Here is a 23,978-nt window from a genome sequence, read left to right as displayed (position 1 = left end):
GGGACAACTGGATAGTACATGCAAAAGAATGAAGTTGAAGACATTTCTGATACCATATACAAAAATCAACTGAAAATGGAACATAGAAGTAGACGAGCTAAAACTATAAAACTCATAGAAGAAAACATAGGAGTAAATCTTCCTGTTGTTGTTCTAGGCAATGTTTTCTTAGAAATGTTATCAAGAAAACAAGCAACAAAGAAAAAAATAAGCTGTACTTCATCAAAACTAAAAACTATTGTGCTTCAAAGGATATGACCGATAAAGTGAAAAGACAGTCCTTCTTACAAAGTGTAAGAAAATGTTTGCAAATCATAAACGTGATGAGACTAATATCTAGAATAAATAAAGAACACTTACAACTCAGCAATAAAAAGACAACCCAACTTAAAAATGGGCAAAGGATATGAATAGTCATTTCTCCAAAGAAGATATACAAATGACTAATAAGCACATGAAAATATGCTCAATATCATTAGTCATCAGAGAATTGCAAATCAAAATCAACCATAATGAAATACGTCTTCACTCCCACTAGGATGGCAATAATAAAAAAGATAGATAATAACAATTGTTGGCAAGCATGCAGAGAAATTGAAATCCTTATACATTGCTGGGGGGATTATAAAATGGTGTAGCCACTTTGGAAAACAGTTTGGAAGTTCCTCAAAAAGTTAAACATAGAGTTATCATATGACCCAACAATTCTATTCCCAAAAGAAATGAAAACATATGTCCACACAAAAGTTTGTACATGAATGTTCATCGCAGCATTATTCTTAACCAAAAGGGAAACTACACAGAAGACCAACAACTAAGGAATGGATAAACAGAATGTAGTATATACATACAATGGAGTATTATTCAGCTATAACAAGGAATGGAGTACTAATGTATGCAACAACACAGATGAACCTTGAAAAATTATGCCAAGTGAAAGAAGCCAGTCACAAAAGATTACATGTTATATGATTCCATTTATTTGAAATGTCCAGAATAGGCATAGAGACAGAAATTAGTGGTTGCTTAGGGTTAGAGGGGATGATAGGATTGGGTAGTGCTATTAAAGGGTATAGGGTTTCTTTTTTTATTTTTTAAGATTTATTATTTATTTATTTATTTTATTTACTTTTGGCTGCGTTGCGTCTTAGTTGCGGCATGGGGGATCTTCGTTGAGGCATGCAGGATCTTCCCTTGAAGTGTGCAGGCTCTTCGTTGTGGTGCACAGGCCTCTCTCTAGCTGTGGCGTGCAGGTTTTCTTCTCTAGTTGTGGCGTGCAGGCTCCAGGGTGCATGGGGTCTGTAGTTGTGGCACACGGGTTCCAGAGCGCATGGGCTCTGTAGTTTGCAGCACGCAGGCTCTCTAGTTGAGGCACGCAACCTCAGGAGTTGTGGCTTGCAGGCTTAGTTGCCCTGCAGCATGTGGGATCTTAGTTCCCTGACCAGGGATCAAACCCGCGTCCCCTGCATTGTAAGGCAGATTCTTTACCACTGGACCATCAGGGAAGTCCCCGAGGGTTTATTTTAAGATGATAAAAATGTTCTAAAATTGACTGTGGTGATGGCTACCCATATCTGTGAATATACACCTTAAATGGTGAGTTGTATGGTATGTGAATTATATCTTACCAAAAGTGTTAAGCAAAAAAAGGAAGGGAGGGAGGGAGGGAGGGAGGGAGGGAGGGAGGAAGGAAGGAAGGAAGGAAGGAAGGAAGGAAGGAAGGAAGGAAGGAAGGAAGGAAGGAAGGAAGGAAGGAAGGAAGGAAGGAAGGTAGGTTAGGAAGGAAGGAAGTCTGCTAAGAGAGTCCCCCAGTTCCAAAATACTAAGTCTCTTCAGAGACACTGCCAACACTCTCACCTTCAAGGCCTCATCAAGCAGGCTTGGCTTCAGAGCAGAAGGAAGGTTCCTTACTAAAACCTCCCAGCAATGCTAACTTGTCTTGACGGTTTGCTAAATGACATAATTATCACATGGCTATTTAACTGCAGTAAGTTAAAATCCAACTCCTTCTCAGTTTTTCAGTTCTAATCTCTAAGTGAATAGGTAATGGGGAGAAAGTGCTAAAAAAAACCACTCACTACTAACTAAAGTTCTAAATAAAACTATACTAAAATACTACAAATAAAAACATAAGGTTTTGGATAAGTAACTTCTTTTGTTGCTAATTATCCTGATGATATATTAATAATATTTGTAAGGGACAACACAAGAGGTGACAATCTACAAACCTCTGCAATGAGCATTCCCATAATGTATCAAAGAAACATTAATAAAGCAGATTCAACAAGGTTATATTTGATCTTTAAAACCCACATAATAGATCTGATTTTAATGTCGCATAAATATAATGTGCTACGTTAGCAACATATGGTGGTTATGAAATTAAGCAGATTTACCAACACAAAGAAAAGTAACATCAGGAAGTAGATGACATTTAGCATCAAGGTTATCACTGGAGCATCTCTTGATACTCCCCTTTGCCCAATGTTGACAGTAAGTGAACAAGTATAGTGGCCAAGACCTAAAAAGGGCATGGTAACTAGGCTCAGACTCCTCAGTCATGACAGTCACCCCATCTGGTAAGCCACTTAGACAGGAAGAGATGCTAGCCAAGAATCTAGACTGGAAATTAGTGGAGGGAGACAGTGAATATCCATTGTTATCTGGAGACTAGCTGTAGTGGAAGAGGTTGTAATTCATCTGCTAATCTCAGTCTTGTAAATCCCCCACATTTTATAAGAGACCAAACAGAATGTTGGAGAATTTGTTCCCACATGGGGTGAAATTACCATATGAAATGAATCCAAGAGGCACAAGGAATACAGTGACCAGATACTCCCGTCAAGACCAAGGCATTCATTCCTCTAACTGCCAGGAGAATTGGCTGCCAGCAGCTCACAGCCAATCCACCTCCACAAACTGCCCTCAACCAAAGTATCATGGGTTGCGTTCTCTGAAAGCACATACTGAGAGGGAATTTGGGATGCAAGATGCTTATTAGAAATCAATACCTGTGAAGGAAAGGCAACAGAAGCAGGACTGAGAAAAGGAAGACGTCAAACTGTAATGCAGATCTGACAACCAGGTACACTCCCTGGAGGAAGTACTGCCTGTCAAAACTAGCTAGACCTTTATACCGCCACCTTGCTCAGCCGTTTGCAAGCTGCCCCTAGAAGACTGTGACCTCAGGTGACGTGGCTCTCTGTAGCTGAGGCAGACCCTGAACCAGCTGACAATTGAAAGCCATCTGCTTAAAGCACTTTCTGCAACTGGGAAGGAGAACTGTGTAGGTTCCATCTCTTCCACAGAAAGAAACTACCCCACCCAAGGTTACGCCCTCAGACCAGCCCACATCTAATTCCAGACAGCTCTGAAGTGTCATACAAGCTCCAGAGTTCCCAAAAGGACTGACTAAAGTCTCTGTTGCAACTGCATCAGTTCAATCTCTCTGCCCTCCTAATCTTGCTTCCCTCGCTCCATTACAAGTATTGTTCCTCAATAAACCTTCTGCAGGCAAATCTCCATCTCAGAGTCTATTTCCCATGGAACATAACCTAAAAAATCTGATTCCATAGGAAAATTCGATAAAGAGGTAGCTATGATCTACTCTATTCATATACTCTATTCGTAACCTCATAGGATATTATTTCAGCTAGTGCAAATCATTAAAACTTAGCTGTCTATGGCACAATAATGTCAAGCCATCATTCAGTTAAAACAAAAAAAAAAGGAACTTAGCAGCATTTAGATAAGTAGCAAAACAGAATAAATATATAAAAGATGACAACATTGAAATATTCAGTAGAAATAGCAAATAGTAGATCTGTGTTAACCTATAAGAAAATAAAGTAACTATCCTATTCATAACCTGAAATGGGTAGAATAAAAATGGTTAATGAATCACATCCACCCATATTATACACATCAAGGCTCAAAGGCAATAGAGGAAGTTACTGGAGGATTTTTATCAAATAAAGCAGATTCTTCTGCATAAATTAGTGGTTCCTGAACTTATTTGAGTTATGGATCCCTTTGAGTATCAAATGAAAGTTATATACTGTCTTCTCTGAGAAATGTCCATATGCATTTGTAAAATCTGAAAATAATTTCAGGAGTTCCTGGATCCCTGAAAGCCATTTACAGGTGCCAGGTTAAGAACTCCTTAACAAAATCACGTTTATAAAGGTAAAATGACATCTGTCCAACACATGTTGACTTAAAAGACAAAGATGCTGGGCTTCCCTGGTGGCGCAGTGGTTGGAAGTCCGCCTGCCGATGCAGGGGTCACGGGTTCGTGCCCTGGTCCGGGAGGATCCCGCGTGCCGCGGAGCGGCTGGGCCCGTGAGCCATGGCCGCTGGGCCTGCGCGTCCGGAGCCTGTGCTCCGCGACGGGAGAGGCCACAGCGGTGAGAGGCCCGCATACCGCAAAAAAAAAAAAAAAAAAAAAAAAAAAAGACAAAGATGCTGACCAAAATGCAGCTGAATAAATCATATTGTCTTTAACTTATTTTAATTACATTATTATATAAGGAATATGTAAATAGGTTCTCACTATAAAATAATTAAAATACAGATTAAATTTCTTCTTGGTCACCCCTATTCCCCTTTCTCTTCACAGAGATTATTTATCAGTATGATGTAAATCCTTTCAAACTTTTCCAGTGCTTTTTCAAAAACGTACTACCTATTAAAATGTGGAGAATCGGGCTTCCCTGGTGGCGCAGTGGTTGAGAATCCGCCTGCCGATGCAGGGGACACGGGTTCGTGCCCCGGTCTGGGAAGATCCCACATGCCGCGGAGCGGCTGGGCCCGTGAGCCATGACCGCTGAGCCTGTGCGTCCGGAGCCTGTGCTCCGCAACGGGAGAGGCCACAACAGTGAGAGGCCCACATACCCCCCCACAAAAAAAAAACAAAAAATGTGGAGAATCATTTTGGACACACTATGTTAATAACGAGCATTTAAAAAGAACAAAGGATAGGGACTTCCCTGGTGGTGCAGTGGTTAAGAATCTGCCTACTAAAGCAGGGAACATGGGTTCAAGTCTTGGTCCAGGAAGATCCCACATGCCACAGAGCAACTAATCCCGTGTGCCACAACTACTGAGCCCACACGCCACAACTACTGAAGCCCACACACCTAGAGCCCGTGCTCTGCAACAAGAGAAGCCACTGCAATGAGAAGCCTGCGCACCGCAACAAAGAGCAGCCCCTGCTCGCCGCAACTAGAGAAAGCCCATGCACAGCAACGAAGACCCAACACAGACAAAAATAAATAAATTTATTTTTTAATTACTCAAATAAATAAATAAAAAGGACAAAGGATAGATATTAGTGATTTTCCTAATAGCAAATGCAGTGCTGCTAAGATTAATGACTTTTTCATATAACTCTTTCCTATAACCACTCTATCCATTTTTTTCAATTTGACCCACAAGTTCCAAATCTGTTTTGGAAAAAGCTAGTGTATAAATCAATCAATAGAGCAATTCAATCAACATCTACTAAGCACATTCCATGTAAATCACTGTGCTAAGTACAATAGAATACTGGATCCCAAACATTTAAACCTGGAGAGCTTGTCAAAGGAAGAGATTTCTGAGCCCCATTCCAATTTTAGTCAACTAGAATTTACAAGGGTGGAGCCCCAGAATGTATTTTACCAAAGTTCCTCAAGTGATGTGAGTAAAATATAAAGCAGCAGTGTTGAGAATCACTTTTATGAAAATCATAGAAATTAAAAAGATAATGGTTTCAATTCATTTCCACAAAGACCTCTTAAAAATCCATTATGAATTCTACTAGGTATTGTGCTGAATGCTGAATATATTGTAGGATACAGTCCTTGCCCTAGAAGTGCTTACAGACTGGAAGAGAAAATCATACCTAATAATAAATAATTATAACACAAGCTGAAAGTAGAAAGTGCTGTCTGTCCCCTAACTAAAATGTATGCTCCATGAAAGCGGGAACTCTGTTTTATTCACTGCCATATCTCCAAGCGTCTAGACAAGACCCTAACACATAATATGTACTTAATAAACAATTGCTGAATAATGCATAGGACTAAAATGGAAGGTTTAATTTCAACTAAGTAGATAAGAAAAAGGCACTTTTAAGAACAGATGTATAGACTGTTAAGAGGCAGGGAAGGTTAAAACAAAGAGAATTAATATTCCTAGTACTACTCTACAATGTGTAAGAAATTCCAAGTTGACTTTGAATACATTATCTCATTTAACTATGATATAAACATTGAGATGGTATTGTGTCTCCATTTTAGAGATAAAGAAACTGAGGCACAGAAGGGTTAAGTAACTTGTCATCCAAGGTTACACAGCTAGAAAGTAGCAGAACTGAAATTTGAACCCTGTCTCTAATAATAAGGCTTAGGAATTTAGACCTCATTTCCTAAGAAAAAGAATGCCTTTGAAGTTTTTTTTTCCTATTTGGAATATTTGCTTTTTTAATAACAGTTTTATTGTGATGTAATTCATATATCACAAAACTCACTCTTTTAAAGTGTACGATTCAGTGGTATTTAGTATATTCACAGACTTGTGCAATCATCACCATTATCTAATATTAGAACATTTAATCACCCAAAAAGGAAACCCCATACCCATTAGCAATTACTTTCCCTACCGCCAGATCCTGAAAACCACGAATCTACTTTCTGTCTTTAGGATTCGCCTATTCTGGACATTTCATATAAACTGAATCATATGACATGTAGCCTTTTTAAAAACTTTTTTCTTGTGGTAAAATATAAACAAGATGTACTCTTTACCCATTTTAAGTGTACAGTTCAGTGGCATTAAGTACATTCACACTGCTGTGCAACCATCACCATTATCCATCTCTAGAACTTTTTCTTTTTTTTTTTATAAATTTATTTATTTTATTTTATTTATTTTTGGCTGTGTTGGGTCTTCGTTGCTGCATGCAGGCCTTCTCTAGTTGCGGCGAGCAGGGGTTACTCTTTGTTGCGGTGTGTGGACTTCTCATTGCGGTGTCTTCTCTTGTTGCAAACCATGGGCTCTAGGTGCACAGGCTTCAGTAGTTGTGGCACACGGGCTCAGTAGTTGTGGCTCGCAGGCTCTAGAACGCAGGCTCAGTAGTTTTGGCACATGGGCTTAGTTGCTCCACAGCATGTGGGATCTTCTCGGATCAAGGATCAAATTTGTGTCCCCTGCATTGGCAGGCGGATTCTTAACCACTGCACCACCAGGAAAGTCCCTAGAACTTTTCCATTATCCCATAATAAAACTCTGTGTACCCCTTAAATAATAACTTTCCATTCCTCTCTTCCACCAGCCTCTGGTAACCTCTATTATACTTTCTGTCTCATATGAATTTGCCTATTTTAGGTAGCTCATATAAGTGGAATCATATAATTTTTGACCTTTTGTGTCTGGCTTACTTCACTTAGCATAATGTCCTCAAGGTTCATCCATGTTGTACCATGTATCATGGTAAGGCTGAATAATAGTAAATTGTATGTATATAGTCAATTTTGTCTATCTATTCATCTGTCATTGGACACTTGGGTTGCTTGCGCCTTTTGGCAATTGTGACTACTGCTGCTATAATGTGGGTGTACAAATATCTGTTCGAGTTCCTGCTTTCAACTCTTTTGGCCACAGACCCAGAAGCGGAATTGCTGAATCCAGTAATTTTATGTTTAGTTTTTTGAGGAACTACCATAACATCTTCCACAGAAGCTGCACCATTTTATATTCCCATTAGTGATAGATACACAAGGGTTCCGATTTCTCCATATCCTTACCAACACTTGTTATTTTCTGGGGTTTTTTTCTGTATAACAGTCATCCTAATGGATATGAAGTGATGTCCCATTGTGGTTTTTTGCACTTTCCTAATGATTAGTGAGTAATGTTGAGCATCTTTTCATGTGCTTATTGGCCATTTGCATATCTTCTTTGTAGAAGTGTTTATTCAAGTCCTTTGACCATTTTTAATCAGGTTGTTTGCTTTTTGTTGTTGTTGTAGGAGTTCTTTACATATTCTGAACATTAATCCCTTATCAGACATATTCATGTTGAGTGGCTATTAGGTTACCCATTTAGAAATATCTAGCAGGCAAATATACATGCTGATCTTGAATTCAAGAGGCAGAAACACGATGTACACTTAACAGTCATAGTATTTGCACAGTGACATTTATAAAGTACTTTCACGTATATTAGTTTCTTTAGAATCTCACAAAAATCCTAAATCTGCCCTGAGAAATCTCAGGGCAGATCTCCCGACTACAAATCCCAAGATTAAGATTATTTGGAAGTGCTTCAGGGATCAAAGGGAAGAAGCTGGCCAAGCTGCCTGAGTTTTGGGCCCCATCCCAATTCCCAAAACATCTCAAATTTTTCTGCTGCAAAAACTGGAATATCATGTAAGATTTCATTTGAAAATAAGTAGAGTTGCTTGAAACAAATTTGAAACCATTAAATTATATGATACTAACTTATGTTCTTAAAATAGTTATTGAAGCTGTAGAAATAAGTAAGATTGCTTAATTAGAAAACTTGGGGCAAGAAGGTAATCCTACTTTTGTGGGGTAAGAGAATAAAGAAGGAAGGTAGAAGGAAAACCAGAATGGTGAAGTAAAACAAAAATCTAGGAAGAAACATTTCAACAGGAAGGTTCAGAAGACTACAGAAAATGCTATACAGAGGTCATGAAGGATGAGGACTGGAAAAAGGATACTGTGTCTGGCAATCATGAGGTCATTGGTGACCTTTAAGAGATCAATTTTAATATAGTGAGCAAAAGCAGAAGTCAGATTGAAAAGGCTTCAGAGGTGGCGAGAAGGTTAAAGAAGGAAAGGTAACAAATATGGAATACTCTCAACAATTTTGATAAAAGAATAATAGTGAATGAATATTTACGTAATACCTGATAAGTGCTAGGCCCTGTTCTAAACAGTTAACATGTTAATTAATTTATACTCAAAACAATTCTTTTTGACTATAAAACAAATGGACCATCATTCTGGTCCATTTATAGTTGAGGAAAGTGAGACATAGTGAGGAGCCAGAATTCTGAGGCTACCTGCTGCATAGTCCCTGCACATATGTGATAATATATAATATAATCATATATATCATATGTCATATTATATAATATATAATATGTGATAATATAATATATAGTAGATAAATGCAAATATACATGACAGCAAAGAGTACAATAATATTGAGAGTATAATCTATAAAAAACTGAATCACTGTGTTGTACACCTGAAACAATATAAAATTCTAAATCATCTATACTTTAATTAAAAATAAAAATAATAATATAATATTGAGGAAAAAGATTAGCAAAAGTATTTTTTCACAAGAACCATAACGTGGGGAAGGATTTTATACCACTAACATCAATGTATGTTGGTGATGCTTGACAGTCATGTCCGTTTACCAGGTGTTGATAGATGTAAGCAAAATAGAAACAGGCTGACTTCCTGAATGTATTAATGTGGCAGGCTTCCATTCAATAAAACCATGAATTAATAGGAAAAAATGTAATTATCTCCAAAGGCTTTCAAAGGCATAATACATTCTCCTGTTGCTTACAGAATGCAAGGTAATGAATGGATGGATGGACCAAAATCTGTTTTACTGATTAGCTCTATCATATATTTGTACCTTAAAAAATCAACAATTTTTTTAAAAAAGAAAAAAAGGACCCTATGAAGATATAACAAAGCTATTCTAAAGACAGAAATCTATAAAATTTATTCTGAAAAAAAAAAGAATATCTGGCAGTATTTTTATCATCTTCCTGCCTGCCAATGTTACCCCTTTGAATCAACTATGGGCTAGAGTATTATAGGGCAGAGAAATGCCAATATAGAAAGAATTTCATGAAGGGTCAATCTAACTTATAAGCAATAAATAGTGTTTTCAATCTAATATTTCAATATTAGACATAATTTTTAAATTTCTTATAATTAGAATATTAAAATAGAGCAATTTATCCAGCTGTCCTCATTTCTCTAGTCACTTTCTACCCTTTGCCTCCACAGTAACTACCTCTATTATTACAGAACACTGTGTTAAGTGCTATTTTAACATGTATCCTATACTAAACTGTATGATCCTTAAATACAGAGTATTTAAAAATGTTAAATATAAGTTTTATAAATGAATGGAGGAATGAACAAACATGAATAAAATTATATGTTGGCATTACATTTATACAAGTGTCTTTTGATGGTACGAATTTATACACTTTTGCATAAGACCTTTCCAAAACACAGACACACATTTTAAGTAGTAAGAGAATAATTTTCCTTGAGATCCATTAATAAACCTAAAGATAGATAAAAGAAAATAGACTGAAGGAGAAAAGAAAGTTGACATAGTCCATAGCATTTGTGTAATAAATATTACATAATGTTCTGACTGCCTACGATAAGTTTAAAAACACTGACAACACTAATAAAGGTGTGTTTTCAAACCCTGGCTGCACATAAAACAACCTAGGAACTTTTTAAAAATTCTTTAGTTCAGTCCTCATTCTCAACAGATTCTTATTTAATTAATTCGGGGTGAGTCCTTAGCACTATTTTTTTAAAAATCTCCCCAGGTAATTTTAATGTGAAACCAAGATTGGAACCCACCACTCTTTCCTTTAAAATCAATTTGTGAGGCATAATTTACATTCAATAAAATATACCAATTTTAAGTATACAATTAAGTTTTGACAAATGAATACAGCCATGTAACCACTACCATGATCACAACATAGAACATTTCCATTACCCAAAAAAGTTTCCTCATGCCCCACTTCCCTCTCCCCTAGCAACCACTGATTTACTTTCTGTCACTATTAGCTTAAGGCTTTCTAAAATTTCATGTATATGGAATTGTATGTTCTCTTTTTGGTCTCGCTTCTTTTATTTAGCATAATGTTTTTATGAATCATCCATGTTTTAGGCCATCAGTTTGTTCTTTTTTATTGCTGAATAGTATTCCACTACATATATATACAACAATTTCTTTATCTATTCACCCATTTCATAGACATATGGGTTGTTTCCAGTTTAGGGCTATTCTGAATAAAGCTGTTCTGAATATTCAAGTACAAATCTTTATATGAACATATGTTTTCATTTCTTTAAAGTAAATACCTAGGAATAGGTTGCTGAATCTTATGATTAAGTGTATGATTAACTTTATAAGAAACTGTTTATTGGGAATTCCCTGGTGGTGCAGTGGTTAAGAATCCACCTGCCAATGCAGGGGACACGGGTTTGATCCCTGCTCCGGGAAGATACCACATGCTACAGAGCAACTAAGCCCTTGTGCCATAACTACTGAGCCTGCACTCCAAAGCCAGTGAGCCACAACTACTGAAGCCCACGCACCTAGAGCCGGTGATCCCCAACAAGAGAAGCCACCGCAATGAGAAGCCTCCACACCGCAACAAAGAGTAGCCCCTGCTCGATGCAACCAGAGAAAAGCCCGCGCACAGCAACAAAGACCCAATGCAGCCAAATAATAAAATAAATAAATTTTTTTTAAAAAAGAAACTGTTTTCCAAAGTGGCTGTATCATTTTGCATTCCCATCAGCAATGTAAGAGAGTTCTAGTTGCTCCACATCCTTGTCAGTACTTGGTAGTGTCAGTCTTTTATTTTACACATTCTAGTGTGTGTACAGTATTTCCTTAGGTTTTAATTTGCATTTCCCTAAGGACTAAATAAATATAAAAACAACTGTTCTTAAGGTAAGAAAACCACTAGGGAGAGGGTACTTCATCTTTTGATTCAACAATGTATTTTTAAAGAAGGTAACTATGTTATACTGCCTTGCTTACCACATTCATCACTCCATTATAATGAGAAAGAAGCAAATGACCAAAAACGCTTTTCAAAAGCAGGTTTCAGAGAATTTCTCAGGGTCAAGTACCCACTCAGTTTACAACTTCCCACCTACATACAGATGGCAACATAATGCAGTTCTAGAAGCATAGGCTTTAGTGCCCAACTTGGGGGTTTGTATTCTAAGGTAGGGAAAAACAAAGTATTTTGGAATGATTTCCACCCAAAATAAGTAAACAATTATTTACTGAGCTTTACACAAAACAAATGGCTAAATGTTCAATGCATGGATCAAGAACTAGTTAATAATAACCTTCAATGGTTTTTTTTAATCTATATAATGTTTTAAAAATCAAAAACATGCAGAAATTACATCTTTATTTTATTTATATATCTAGGAGATATATATATCTCCTAGGCTCCAGTTACATATAAATCAAGGAAAAGAGATTTCCATGCTACATAAATATTTTTTAAATTATACAACAGTTTACTCATTCATTCAATAAGCATGTACTGAGTACCAATTTACGGCATATCACATTATACATTCTAAGAGGGAGGACAATTTTTCTCAATACTGAGAACCAAAAAGTAATCAGTTGGCTACATGTGATTATGAAAAGTATCAGAGTAATTTAGCATATGATAATATAATGCTAAAGCTAATGTTAAAATGAGTGTGATTTCCTTGGCATACCAGCTCCATGACAGGCTAAAAGTGGCCAAGAAGCATGCTGCCTATCTGAGGGAAGAAATAAGCCTATAAATAAACCACAAGGTAGAAAATTCACATAAAAGTAATCTGGGGGCTTCCCTGGTGGCACAGTGGTTGAGAGTCTGCCTGCCGACACAGGGGACACGGGTTCGTGCCCCAGTCCGGGAAGATCCCACATCCCGCGGAGCCGCTAGGCCCGTGAGCCATGGCTGCTGAGCCTGCGCGTCCGGAGCCTGCGCTCCGCAACGGGAGAGGCCACAACAGTGAGAGGCCCGCGTACCACCAAAAAAAAAAAAAAAAAAGTAATCTGGAATGGACTGCATTCCATTTCTAATATCAAACACAATTCCGAACCATATTAACTTGGGGTTTGGAAAAAGGTTAAGACATGGTTCATATGCTTTCAGAGTTACCTTACCTATTTCTTTTTTTAAAAATATCTTTATTTTATTTCTTTTCAAATTAAAGATGCATTGAAAAATAAACCAATAAAGAGAAATAAGAGGTCCAGAGCAGGGGCATCCCAGGCTGGGAGCAGGTGAGCCTGGCCACCATCACGGCTAGCCCTTGTCCTGTCCCAGCCAGTTCGGTTTGGAAGATAACTGTCAGCCTCTCTGTCAATAAGCCCAAGTGGTGTCCAGGTAGGAGAGACCTGCTCCAGGCACCTCTGCCTCTCTCCTCAAGAACCCCCAGCTTGGAGAAGCAGTGTTTCCAGTAGGTGCTCAGTGTGGGAAATGGGCTGGCTCTGCGAGGTATTGCAAGTTGATGATCAGACTCCCTACAGAACCATTCAGTGTTGGGGCCTCTCCAGCTGGAAAGAAGGCTGGTATCTCTCCCAGATCTTAATTTATTTTGGAACTCAGTTCCCAGACTTACTCATCTCTGACAATGTATCTCTATCCATGGGGTGATCACCAACCATTGCAGGAGAGAGAAAGAAGAGTGGAAGCAGAGAGGGAAAGCTAATCAACCACTCTGATGTTGCTGCTGACTTCCAGGCCCCAGAAGGACTGATCATTTTCCTCTCCACCACCTATGGTCTATACCCCAGCTCTTGTGCATATGTATGTTTTATCCCTAATATAGGAACCTGTTGCTAACAGAGAGCTAAATTAGCAGCCCCTCCCCCTGTAGTAATCCTGGGATCACCACTCCTTCCTGCCTGCCCCTCTCTTCTTGAAGGCTGGTCCAAAGGGACACATAAAATTGCCAGGGTCTGGGTGCCTCCAAATTCCCCAACACCAAATCACATAAAGTGAACTGAGAAAATACATGCATTACCACAGGAAAAGCTAGATAAAGTGATGGGATTAGGGGCACCTTCCATCAGTAGGACATGACAGAGTGGTGGGATACTTCAGCCCAGAAAAGAAAGTATCTCCTTAAACTTCCCCCTCCCAGCAAAGAGACTGAGGTCAGCTTACATGACTTACAAGATATGCAACTGTCCAGATTTCTCTGCTCTCCTGGGGTACTTTCTGGAAGCTGGCCTAGGACTCTATTCTGTTTACCCACTTGCTCTAGCTCAGTAGCTGCCGAACTTCCTTGTACGTATGAAAGAGAAAGTCCATACAAGGTGCCCCCCAGCTCAGGCTCTTGTTTTCCACCAGGATGAGCTTGTACAGCATCTCCAGCTTGTCCTCCTGTTTCTGCATGATAAGCTTCAAGCACTGCGATCTCTATGCCCTTAAGCTATCAGTGAGGTCTCATACCTTCTTGTACAGTGGATTATGCAGAACTGGCAGAACACTCAAGCCACTGGTGGTTTGACTGAAGGAGGAGATGCTGAAAAGGCTCTGGACAACTGAGGGTTACCTATTTCTATACACGAGTTATAAATGGTATGCATGAAAAAAATCCCACAGTAATCTGTTCATCCATGCATGTATACCCTGAGTGCTATACTGCACAGTCATCATTTTTTATAAAGAAGGATGACAGGTTTAACCTTTAAATAACCACTTATTTGTCAAAAAAGTCCCACATGTATTAAAAATATTAAATAATCATGCAAATTGAATCAATTAAATTGAAATAATGCTTACCTAATAAAGTGAATGTGGTGATTTCTAATTTGAGCCTTATCCAACATATAAGTTTAAAATTCACATGAAACTGTTATGCAACAAAAAACAAGCATGAGAAGCTGTTATGAGTTGAATTGTGTCCTCCAAAATTGGTATGTTGAAGTCCTAACCCCCCAGTACCTCAGAATGTGACGTATTTTTTGGAAATAGGGTCGTTGCACATGTAATTAGGTAAAATGAGCTCATACTGGAGCAGTGTAGGCCCCTAATCCAATAATCCATGTCCTTATAAAATGGCCATGTGAAGACAGAGATACATAGGAAGAACGCCTATGACAAAGAACGTAGAAATTGGAATTATGCAGTTGTATATCAAGGAATGCCAAAGACTTCTGGCAAACCACCAGAAGCTAGCAAGAGGCAAGGAAGGATTTCCCTATTGGTTTCAGAGGGAGCATGACCCTGCCGATACCTTTATTTCAGACTTCCAGCCTCCAGAACCATGAGACAGTAACTTTCTGTTGTTTTAAGCCACCTAGTTTGTGGCAGTTTGTTACAGCAGCCATAGGAAACTAATACAGCATTTTCAGTATTTCTCTTATACATTAATTTACTGACATATTAATGTCTTGACTTTTTTTTTTTTTTTTTGCGGTACGTGGGCCTCTCACTGATGTGGCCTCTCCCGCTGGGGAGCACAGGCTCCAGACACACAGGCTCAGCAGCCAGCCATGGCTCAAGGGCCCAGCCACTCCACGGCATGTGGGATCTTCCCGGACCGGGGCACGAACCCATGTCCCCTGCATCAGCAGGCAGACTCTCAACCACTGCTCCACCAGGGAAGCCCTAATGTCTTGATTTTTTTTTTAATTATTTTCTAAAATAATACAGTAAATGTGACTTTTTGGGGTATAACACTATACATTTTAACACGTGCGTGTATATATATATAGCCATCAACCATAAGATACTGCCAGTTAATGTTTTGATTTTTTAAAAAATATTTCTTTAATTTTATTTATTTATTTATTTTATTTATTTATCTAGCTGCACCGGGTCTTAGTTGCAGCATGTGGGATTTTTAGTTGTGGCATGCGGATCTTCTTAGTTGTGGCATGTGGCGTCTTTAGTTGTGGCATGTGGGATCTAGTTCCCTGACCAGGGATCGAACCCAGGCCCCCTGCATTGGGAACACAGAGTCTTAGTCACTGGACCACCAGGGAAGTCTCAATGTCTTGATTTTTAATAGCCATTACTAAAACAAGAGCAAAGAAATTGTTTCACATAGGCTTAAGTAAATTTCCAGCCCTTTCACTTCAAAATTTAGACTTTGTATTCACACTTCAATAATATATTTTTTATTTCCTATAATAAAGATAACCTCTAAAAGTCCACTACCTTTAGTTTATTCATTATCTTTAAAATCTAAAGCTCCATTCCTTGAGAAAGTCACTTTCAATAAGAATTCATCTGAAGTTTGAAGAAACTGATAAATCACCATTCTTCACATAAAACAGTCAACATAAAAGATACACACTTTTGCAATGTTCATACCACTTACTGTTATCAGCTTATTCTATGCACAAGTATGGAGTTTTCCCCATGTCTTCTAACACTGCACTAATCATAAAAATTCATGTCTCTCTTAGTTTTAGAATACTGAGAAGTCTGTTTTTAAACTTCTAAACATTCACTATTCAACAAACTCTTTTTACCAAAGTATACTTAATTTACAATGTTATGTTAGTTTTAAGTGTACAGCAAAGCAATTCAGTTATACACACGAACATATATATTCTTTTTCATATTCTCTTCCATTATAGGTTATTACAAGATATTGTATATAGTTCCCTGTACTATACAGGAGGTCCTTGTTGTCTACCTACTTTATATACAGTAGTCTGTATATGCTAACCCCAAACTCCTAATTTATCTCTCTCCCCCACCCACACTATCCCTTTTGGTAACTGTAAGTTTGTTTTCTATGTCTGTGAGTCTATTTTGGTTTTGTAAATAATTTCATTTGTATCATTTTTTCAGATTCCACATATAAGTGAAATCATATGATATTTGTCTTTCTCTGTCTGACTTACTTCACTTAGTATGATAATCTCTAGGTCCATCCATGTTGTTGCAAATGGCATTATTTCATTCTCTTTTATGGCTGAGTAATATTCCATTGTATATATGTACCACGTCTTTATTCATTCCTCTGTCAATGGACATTTAGGTTGCTTCCATGTCTTTGTAAAAGGTGCTACTATGGACATTGGGTGCATGTATCTTTTCATATTAGAGTTCTCTCTGGATATATGCCCAGGAGTGGGATTGCTGGATCATATGGAAGCTCTATTTTTAGTTTTTAAGGAACCTCCATACTGTTCTCCATAGTGGCTGCACCAATTTACATTCCCACCAACAGTGTAAGAGGGTCCCTTTCTCTTCAGAGCCTCTCCAGCATTTATTATTTGTAGACTTTTTAATTATGGCCATTCTGACTGGTGTAAGGTGATACCTCATTGTAGCTTTTATTTGCATTTCTCTAATAATTACCGATATTGAGCATCTTTTCATGTGCCTGTTGGCCATCTGCATGTCTTCTTTGGAGAAATGTTTATTTAGGTCTTCTGCTCATTTTCTGACTGGGTTTTTTGTTTTTTGATATTAAGCTGTACGAGCTGTTTGTATACTTTGGAAATTAACAAACATTTAATAAATATTAAGATGTGTGTGTGTGAGGCACTATGTGGTGGAGGAGGAAGGAGAGAATTCATTGATCAAAAAAATAAATAAAAGAGCAATGTGATTTGAAAACTTGGTAAGTTTCTACTCTAAAAAATTTTACCACTTATCCCTTAAAGGTATGCAGCTGCTTTCCCTGCTGGAATATCTCACATATAAATAAGTCATTTTTCCCCACATGGAAATTTTATTATGATTTTATATCTATTCTAACTTACACACAATGCTATAAAGCTTTTTAGATGAGGATATCTTTTCTTTCCCTAAATAACAGAGATTAAAAACAAATTACATATAAAAATTAACATCTTTAATACTTGTTATTGCTGCATTTCACAAAAGTTTGTATTATAGAAAAATTTCATAGATGTTTATTGATAATATATACATGCTCATAATTATAAACTTACTAGTTAACATTTAAGCTACGGATAACTTCCTGAAATGTACATTTTTATTATTATCGACTTTGTAATTACACTTCTTCCACATAAAGTAGTACTTAGCATTGTGGCTCTAGTCTTGAAGGCTATCCACATACAAATTATGTGTTTATTAGAAAACATGTAGGCTAAAAATATGGGGCTCAACTGTCAGAATCAACGATAATTTCTGGATATTTACATAATTAAGATATACCAGCACTGAAGGACCCTGTATGCCTTTATCCAATTTTTGAAAATTTAAATATTCAAATAAGTATAATATTTCTGCATACAAGACAAAAAAGGTTAATGCTTCTTTTCCCTCAATCAATTCAGATTTTCCTGAGAAGACACAAACCTCCTTTAAGTTTTACCAAACACAGAGAAATCCATTTAAAATATGATGGATAGGGCTTCCCTGGTGGCGCAGTGGTTGAGAGTCCACCTGCCGATGCAGGACACATGGGTTCGTGCCCCGGTCCAGGAAGATCCCACATGCTGCGGAACAGCTAGGCCCGTGAGCCATGGCTGCTGGGCCTGCGCGTCCGGAGCCTGTGCTCCACAACGGGAGAGGCCACAACAGTGAGAGGCCCGCGTACCGCAAAATAAATAAATAAATAAATAAAATATGATGGATAGCAAAAAAGGGTCAACATCTTAAAATTATTAGTAAATTATAGTTGTACCATTCTTATACCATCTGCAGATTCCTCAGTAAGTATTTTCCCAAGGTTTATACTACCACTATTTCCATAGGCTTCTTAAACAGGTTAAAAATGCAGATGCTTAAAACACCTGAACTCTATTACCCTCACAAAACTGAGAGATGAGAAAAGTCTATTCACAGAGCTTCAAACTTACAGATGTCCATGAAAACACTAATTTACAATTTTCCCCTTTTAAAAGGAACAATACTTCTGATTCAGTACTGTCATGGAAAAGAAATGTATCCTTTGAGCATAACAACCTAGTCCTCCCATTTGCTTACATCAAGCTGGGAAAGTTTTAGTTCTGATACAAAATCTGATGTTTTCTACAGAGCATTTGCTTTTCAACCAGTCCATGACTCCCTATTACCAGATTCCATGTGGAAAGTAATCAGAAGTTACCGAATTTAATATACCTACACTTTGTACAAGTTTTTGTTGTTGTCTAATTTTTCTCCTTCAAATTTTTTATTCTGTGTTGTGCTGTTTCCTGTATTTTTAAATTAATTTATTTATTTTAAGGTATTCTTGTTTTCCTTATTTAAATCCCCTAATGAATCTTTTCTTTAAAAGATGTTGTTATACAAATACCCTAACATCCCTTCCTTCCTAAAGTATCAGCTTTTAGTAACTTCCCAATTCTGAGGTTACAACTATGGCTTGGACACAGTAAGGAAATATGTAGAATTTTTAATAATACCACTGAGTAATTATATTGAGTTTGAAGTGAAGTTATAAAGTGAAGAACATGATTACCATCTTGCTACATACATATCACTTTTTCACTCATCTCTTGGCAATACTTTTATAAAACCTATCATCTAGATTAAGTCACATACTAACATTTTAGGTTTAAGAGATGAGGGATGGGTCTCTAACTTTACATAGTAAAAGATGGTTCAATGCCAAGATACAGAACTCAGAATAATACAGAATGGAATATCCTTCTCTTCCACACTTACTAGCATAAATTAAAGTCAGAAAAATAAAGATTACACAGCTCATGGTTCTCAAATAGCATTACTTAAAAGTGATTAATTCATTCTCCTACCTTCATCTATGAAATCCAAAGTAAGAATCAGAAAATATGCTTAAATATGTTCTTTCTCCAGTCCCTAAAACTATCATACAAGAGCTCATCACCCTAATAAGCATGCCAACTATCTTATTATAAAAGAAAAATATCTGATTTAAACATGACCTGGATCACCCACAAAATCTGATTTCATTTGTAACTTGACATTATAGTCACTTTCAAAATATATACCTCTTTAAAACTCTTCCTCTCTCTCATCTGCCCCCTCAAAGTTTGAAAATTCTTTCAAACCCAATATTTCTTACTATAAAATGACCACTTAAATGGACACTTTTCAATTCAAAATATTTTAAACAAGAATCTTAAAAGTTAACTAATAGAAACTCATACAAAGAATAAGGTCTACAGACGAATAAAGAAATGCCTATATTCATTTTCATGTTTTCAGTATTAAAGCTGTACACCTTAATTATCTGATTATTCAATTAAGTATTTCAAAAATACACACAAACACACAAAGGACTAACCTCAAATAAACAAAACTTTCTCAACTCACTGTCACTATATTCTGACACAGGATAAATTTAGATAAATTTACACTTCACATTTGCAAAACAAATTGTGGTATATGTTGTTTTAAAAAGAAACACAGGGTTCAGTGACTCTCAATAATCAGAAGTAGACTACCTTATATGAAACACCACAATGTACTACTCTTAAAATGAAAAGAAAATTTCAAATATGTCAGTTTTACCTGGGGAGAAGACAGCTAGATGTCTAGGGTTCCTGTGTATGTGTGTTCCTGTGCTTGTTTAATTCTAAAAACAACCTCTCTCCAACTCCTTTCAAAAATCAATATTTTTTCAATAAATATGAGCATATACTGTACAATAAAATGCATAAAGATAAGGTGCACTTCCAAAATGCTGTAACAGTCCAAATAGAAAAAAAAAAAATCAGTGTTTTAATTTCCCACATAGCAAGTCAATGTTAAACAATGTCATTTTTTTCCCTTTCTTCCTAACAATTCCACAAATCAGGACTACTATATCTGTATATTTAATAAGATGAACAAACTGACTAGAAGCTCTGGAGGAGTACAAGAGAAAGAAATCCTTTTCATTTTCCCACAAACAAAAAGATAAAACAACACCAAATATGAAGACTTGTTAAATGAGAAGCATTTGAAAAACCCAATGTGACCAGCTTTTGATTTACCCCAGTCTGACAAGGAAGATAGACCCCACCCCCACTCCAGATTGTGCCTTTTTTTTTCCTTGGGTGGGAGTGTGGAAAAGAGAAGCTGTCACATTTCCATCTTCGGTTATTGTTAAGTCCACAGCCTAGATTCCCAAGTATCACTGGTCCGGGGGTGGGGGTAATATTAAAGCAGGTAATTAAAATTGTCTGAAATGCACAGTATTTTGTTGATTTTTTCCATTTTTAAAGTTAATTATACCCAGCTTCAATCTGCGAAGACTAGATTGCCTTTGACAGCCTGTCCCTCAAACATTCCCTGTAAGATCGCTTGCTCCAGATTCACTAACAATTCTCTCCTCTCTAAACTTAAATTAGAAAAACGCATTTCAGAAATTATTACATCCAGAAAGCCATACCTCCCCATCCTTCTTGCCTTGGCCTGGGGTGCAGAACGAAGAGTAAAAAAGAGATTTATTCGCTCTTCAAACAAAAAGAAAAGCGGGTACAGGGCTGGTGGAGGAAAGAGCAGCAGTGGACCTGAACGAAATGTTAAGAAAAGTTTTTTATGTGACTAGTTTGTCCTTTCACGGGAGAACAGGAGTTGGGCAGAAAGCCGGGGTCTTGGCCCAGGGCTTGTGCAAAGAGAAGGCACCTGCGGAAGAGGAAGCCGGGGACCCGAGAGGAGTCAAGCGAGCACCTACCGACTTGCAGCACATTCTCCACGGAGCCGCTGTCCAGCAGACGGATGCCCCGGCGGAACGGGAGCCCCTCGCCACCACCGCCGCCGGCGGCTCCTGCCCCTGAGCCCAGTCCAGGGGACGCCCCCGCCGCGGCGGCCCCGGGGGCGGAGCCGGCCGGAGCGGCGGCCCCGGGGGGTGGCGGCGGCCCCTCCTCGGCCGGCGAAGCCCCCGAGGCGCCGCCAGTCGAGCCGGCGCCAGGGCCGCCGCGGTACTGGAAGCTAGAGTACATGCAGATCTCCCGCTCATTCCGCGGAAAGGACCAGTAGACGATGCGGCGCTGCACGGGCTCCGGGATCCGCTCGAAGCGCTCCTCCACCCGCTCGTACGCCCACTTTTCCGCAACCGTCTTGGCGGCACAGTCCAGCAAGGACTCGGGCTGCAGGTGGGGGCGGGCCCCCAGGGGCAGGCAGCTGCCGCCGACGCCCCCCACCCCGCCGCCGGCCGCCCCGGGCGAACCGCGAGGGTGGTGAGCCTGCGGACTGGGCCACGAGCACAGGCGCTTGGCCGGAGAGACCGGCGGTGGCGAGAGCAGCTCCTCTCGCTCACCTCCTTCCGCCATTGCTGGGGACTGACTGACTGACTGAGGCGGAGGCAGCGGCGGCTGCACCGGCTGCGGCGGAGACCCTGGCCACGGCCACGCGCCCCGCGCAAGCGCCCAGCTGCGGCGCCGGGGGGGGCGGGGCGAGCAAACCCGCGAGCCTGCCGGTCTGAGTGTGCAGCCTAGGCCGGTCCGGTGCGCGCGCCGCGAGGGCCGACGGGGGCGGACTGAGGAAGAGAGAGAGGCGGCGCGCGCCGTCCGGGCTGCCGCGAGCGCGAGGAGGGACGGGAGCGAGCGCGGGCCGGCGGCGCGCTCCAGGCGCAGACGGCCCAGAACGCGCACCGAGCGCTCGCCCCGGGCCGACCTCCACCTAGAGGCCAGCCAAGGGCGAGGAGCGCCGGGCCCTCGCCAGCTCGCTCACCTCCAACCCACCTGCCGCCTGGAGAGAGAGGAGTGGACTGTGCGGCCAAGTGCAACGGCCGGGCGCAAACCACGCGAGGAGCCGCTGCGAAGTTCTAGGCTTGCGGAGCGTAGGAAGAGAGAAAACTCAAAATCGGGGTCCTCTGTAGATTGACCAGACGCGCGACGGTCACAGCAGAGCGAAAGATCTTGCAGAAAAACGCTAGGAAGACGCTAGGAAAAAATCGGAAAGTTCCAGTGATGAAAACTCTCCTCACACCACAGCAATGTAGAATAAAGTTGGCGGTCCCCTCTGGAGCCCGGCAAAGTCGCACCAGCCCCCGACTGGACAATGGGGCGCCAAGATCTCACCGCCACGGCGACTGCAGCCTCCGTGGATACTGAAGGGTTTTAGCACCTTGCATCCTAGAGGGGAAAAAAAAAACTTTTCGGTGTAGTTTCTGGTAGAGTTCTCTGATCCCCTGCCTCCAGTCTAAATTAGGTCTTTTATGTTTTCCTCACTTGGCTCAGTCTTTCTACACCTTCATGTTAATTATAACAAGTTGCACACATATTTTTATATCTTTGTGTAATGTCTGACTGCCCAACTGACTGTAAACACCATGAGAGCAAAAATCATGTCTATTTTCTTCTCGATAATTTATCCTGTGCCTGACATACGGCAACTTCACCACTAACTCCTCAATAAACAAAACTGAGTTGTAAGCAACGGTATGCTGCTCAGTCAGGAAAATTTATTATTTCAGATTTGCTGACAAACTAATCTCTAAAACGTTAAAATGTTCCAACAACTGTCTTGAGAGTTCCCTCAGTTGCATTCTGCCTTCAAAATGAGCGAGTTCTAGAGTGTAGTATAAAATAAGGATAAGGGAATAAATTACTGGAGATGGACATGGGCCAAAGTAGTTTGCTTTCGCTGTAATCTCAGAATTAAAGAGCATAGGCCATAGAGTCAGAATTGGGTGTGAATCACCCTTGCTACTTGTGTGACGCTAATCATGACTCATGTCATTTGTAAAAGTGAGCTAGTAATAATGCCTATACATACAATTTATTAGAAGTAATTCAAATCTAGTGCTTATTCAGTGTAGTAGATAATAAATATGTTTATATCTGTTAATTGATTTATATCTGTAAATATCTAAATGGATTACTGTGAAGTAGCATAATCCCTACTGCCCCTTAAATCTGGTACCACAATTATAGACTTTCATGGCACCCAATCTTTTCTTTCCTAGAACTTATCAGAGTTTATTTGGGGCATGAGTATTCCTTTAATGCCATTCTCTCTGATTAGATTATGACCTATGTAAGGGCAGAAAATATTTCTATATAAAGGCCTGTCCCAACACTCACCATAATGCATGCACATGGAAGATGCTCAAAAAACATTTGCTTTCTGAATCAATGAATACGTTACTCTGATTTACTCAACTGCTGGAAAATATAGTTACTAGAGGTTGGGATATATGAAGAAATGTTACTAAACATATTTACTAAGAGTTAAGTTTGATTCTTACCAGTTTGATTTAACTAGGTGATTTTTCCTTATTTGGAAGACATTAAACTTTATAGAAAAGCAC

The 23,978-nt window shown here is 39.2% G+C and overlaps 1 protein-coding gene across 1 annotated transcript in view; it reads right to left on the bottom strand.

Annotated features, from left to right (window-relative positions):
* The window catches only part of ZSWIM5 (zinc finger SWIM-type containing 5), a 281,277-nt gene extending 259,218 nt beyond the window's left edge, over window positions 1-22,059 (bottom strand). Inside the window, exon 1 of the mRNA XM_059042702.2 lies at window positions 21,399-22,059. Within this exon, the coding sequence (XP_058898685.1) occupies window positions 21,399-21,996 (598 nt within the window). The 5' untranslated portion in view covers window positions 21,997-22,059. The remainder of the gene's footprint in view (window positions 1-21,398) is intronic.
* Window positions 22,060-23,978: the final 1,919 nt, after the last annotated feature.

This window comes from Kogia breviceps, chromosome 1 (genome assembly GCF_026419965.1).
Source record: "Kogia breviceps isolate mKogBre1 chromosome 1, mKogBre1 haplotype 1, whole genome shotgun sequence".
In the NCBI taxonomy this organism is placed as follows: domain Eukaryota; kingdom Metazoa; phylum Chordata; class Mammalia; order Artiodactyla; family Physeteridae; genus Kogia; species Kogia breviceps.
Note: the sequence above shows the minus strand (reverse complement) of the source record. Positions and strands in the feature narration are given on the sequence as shown.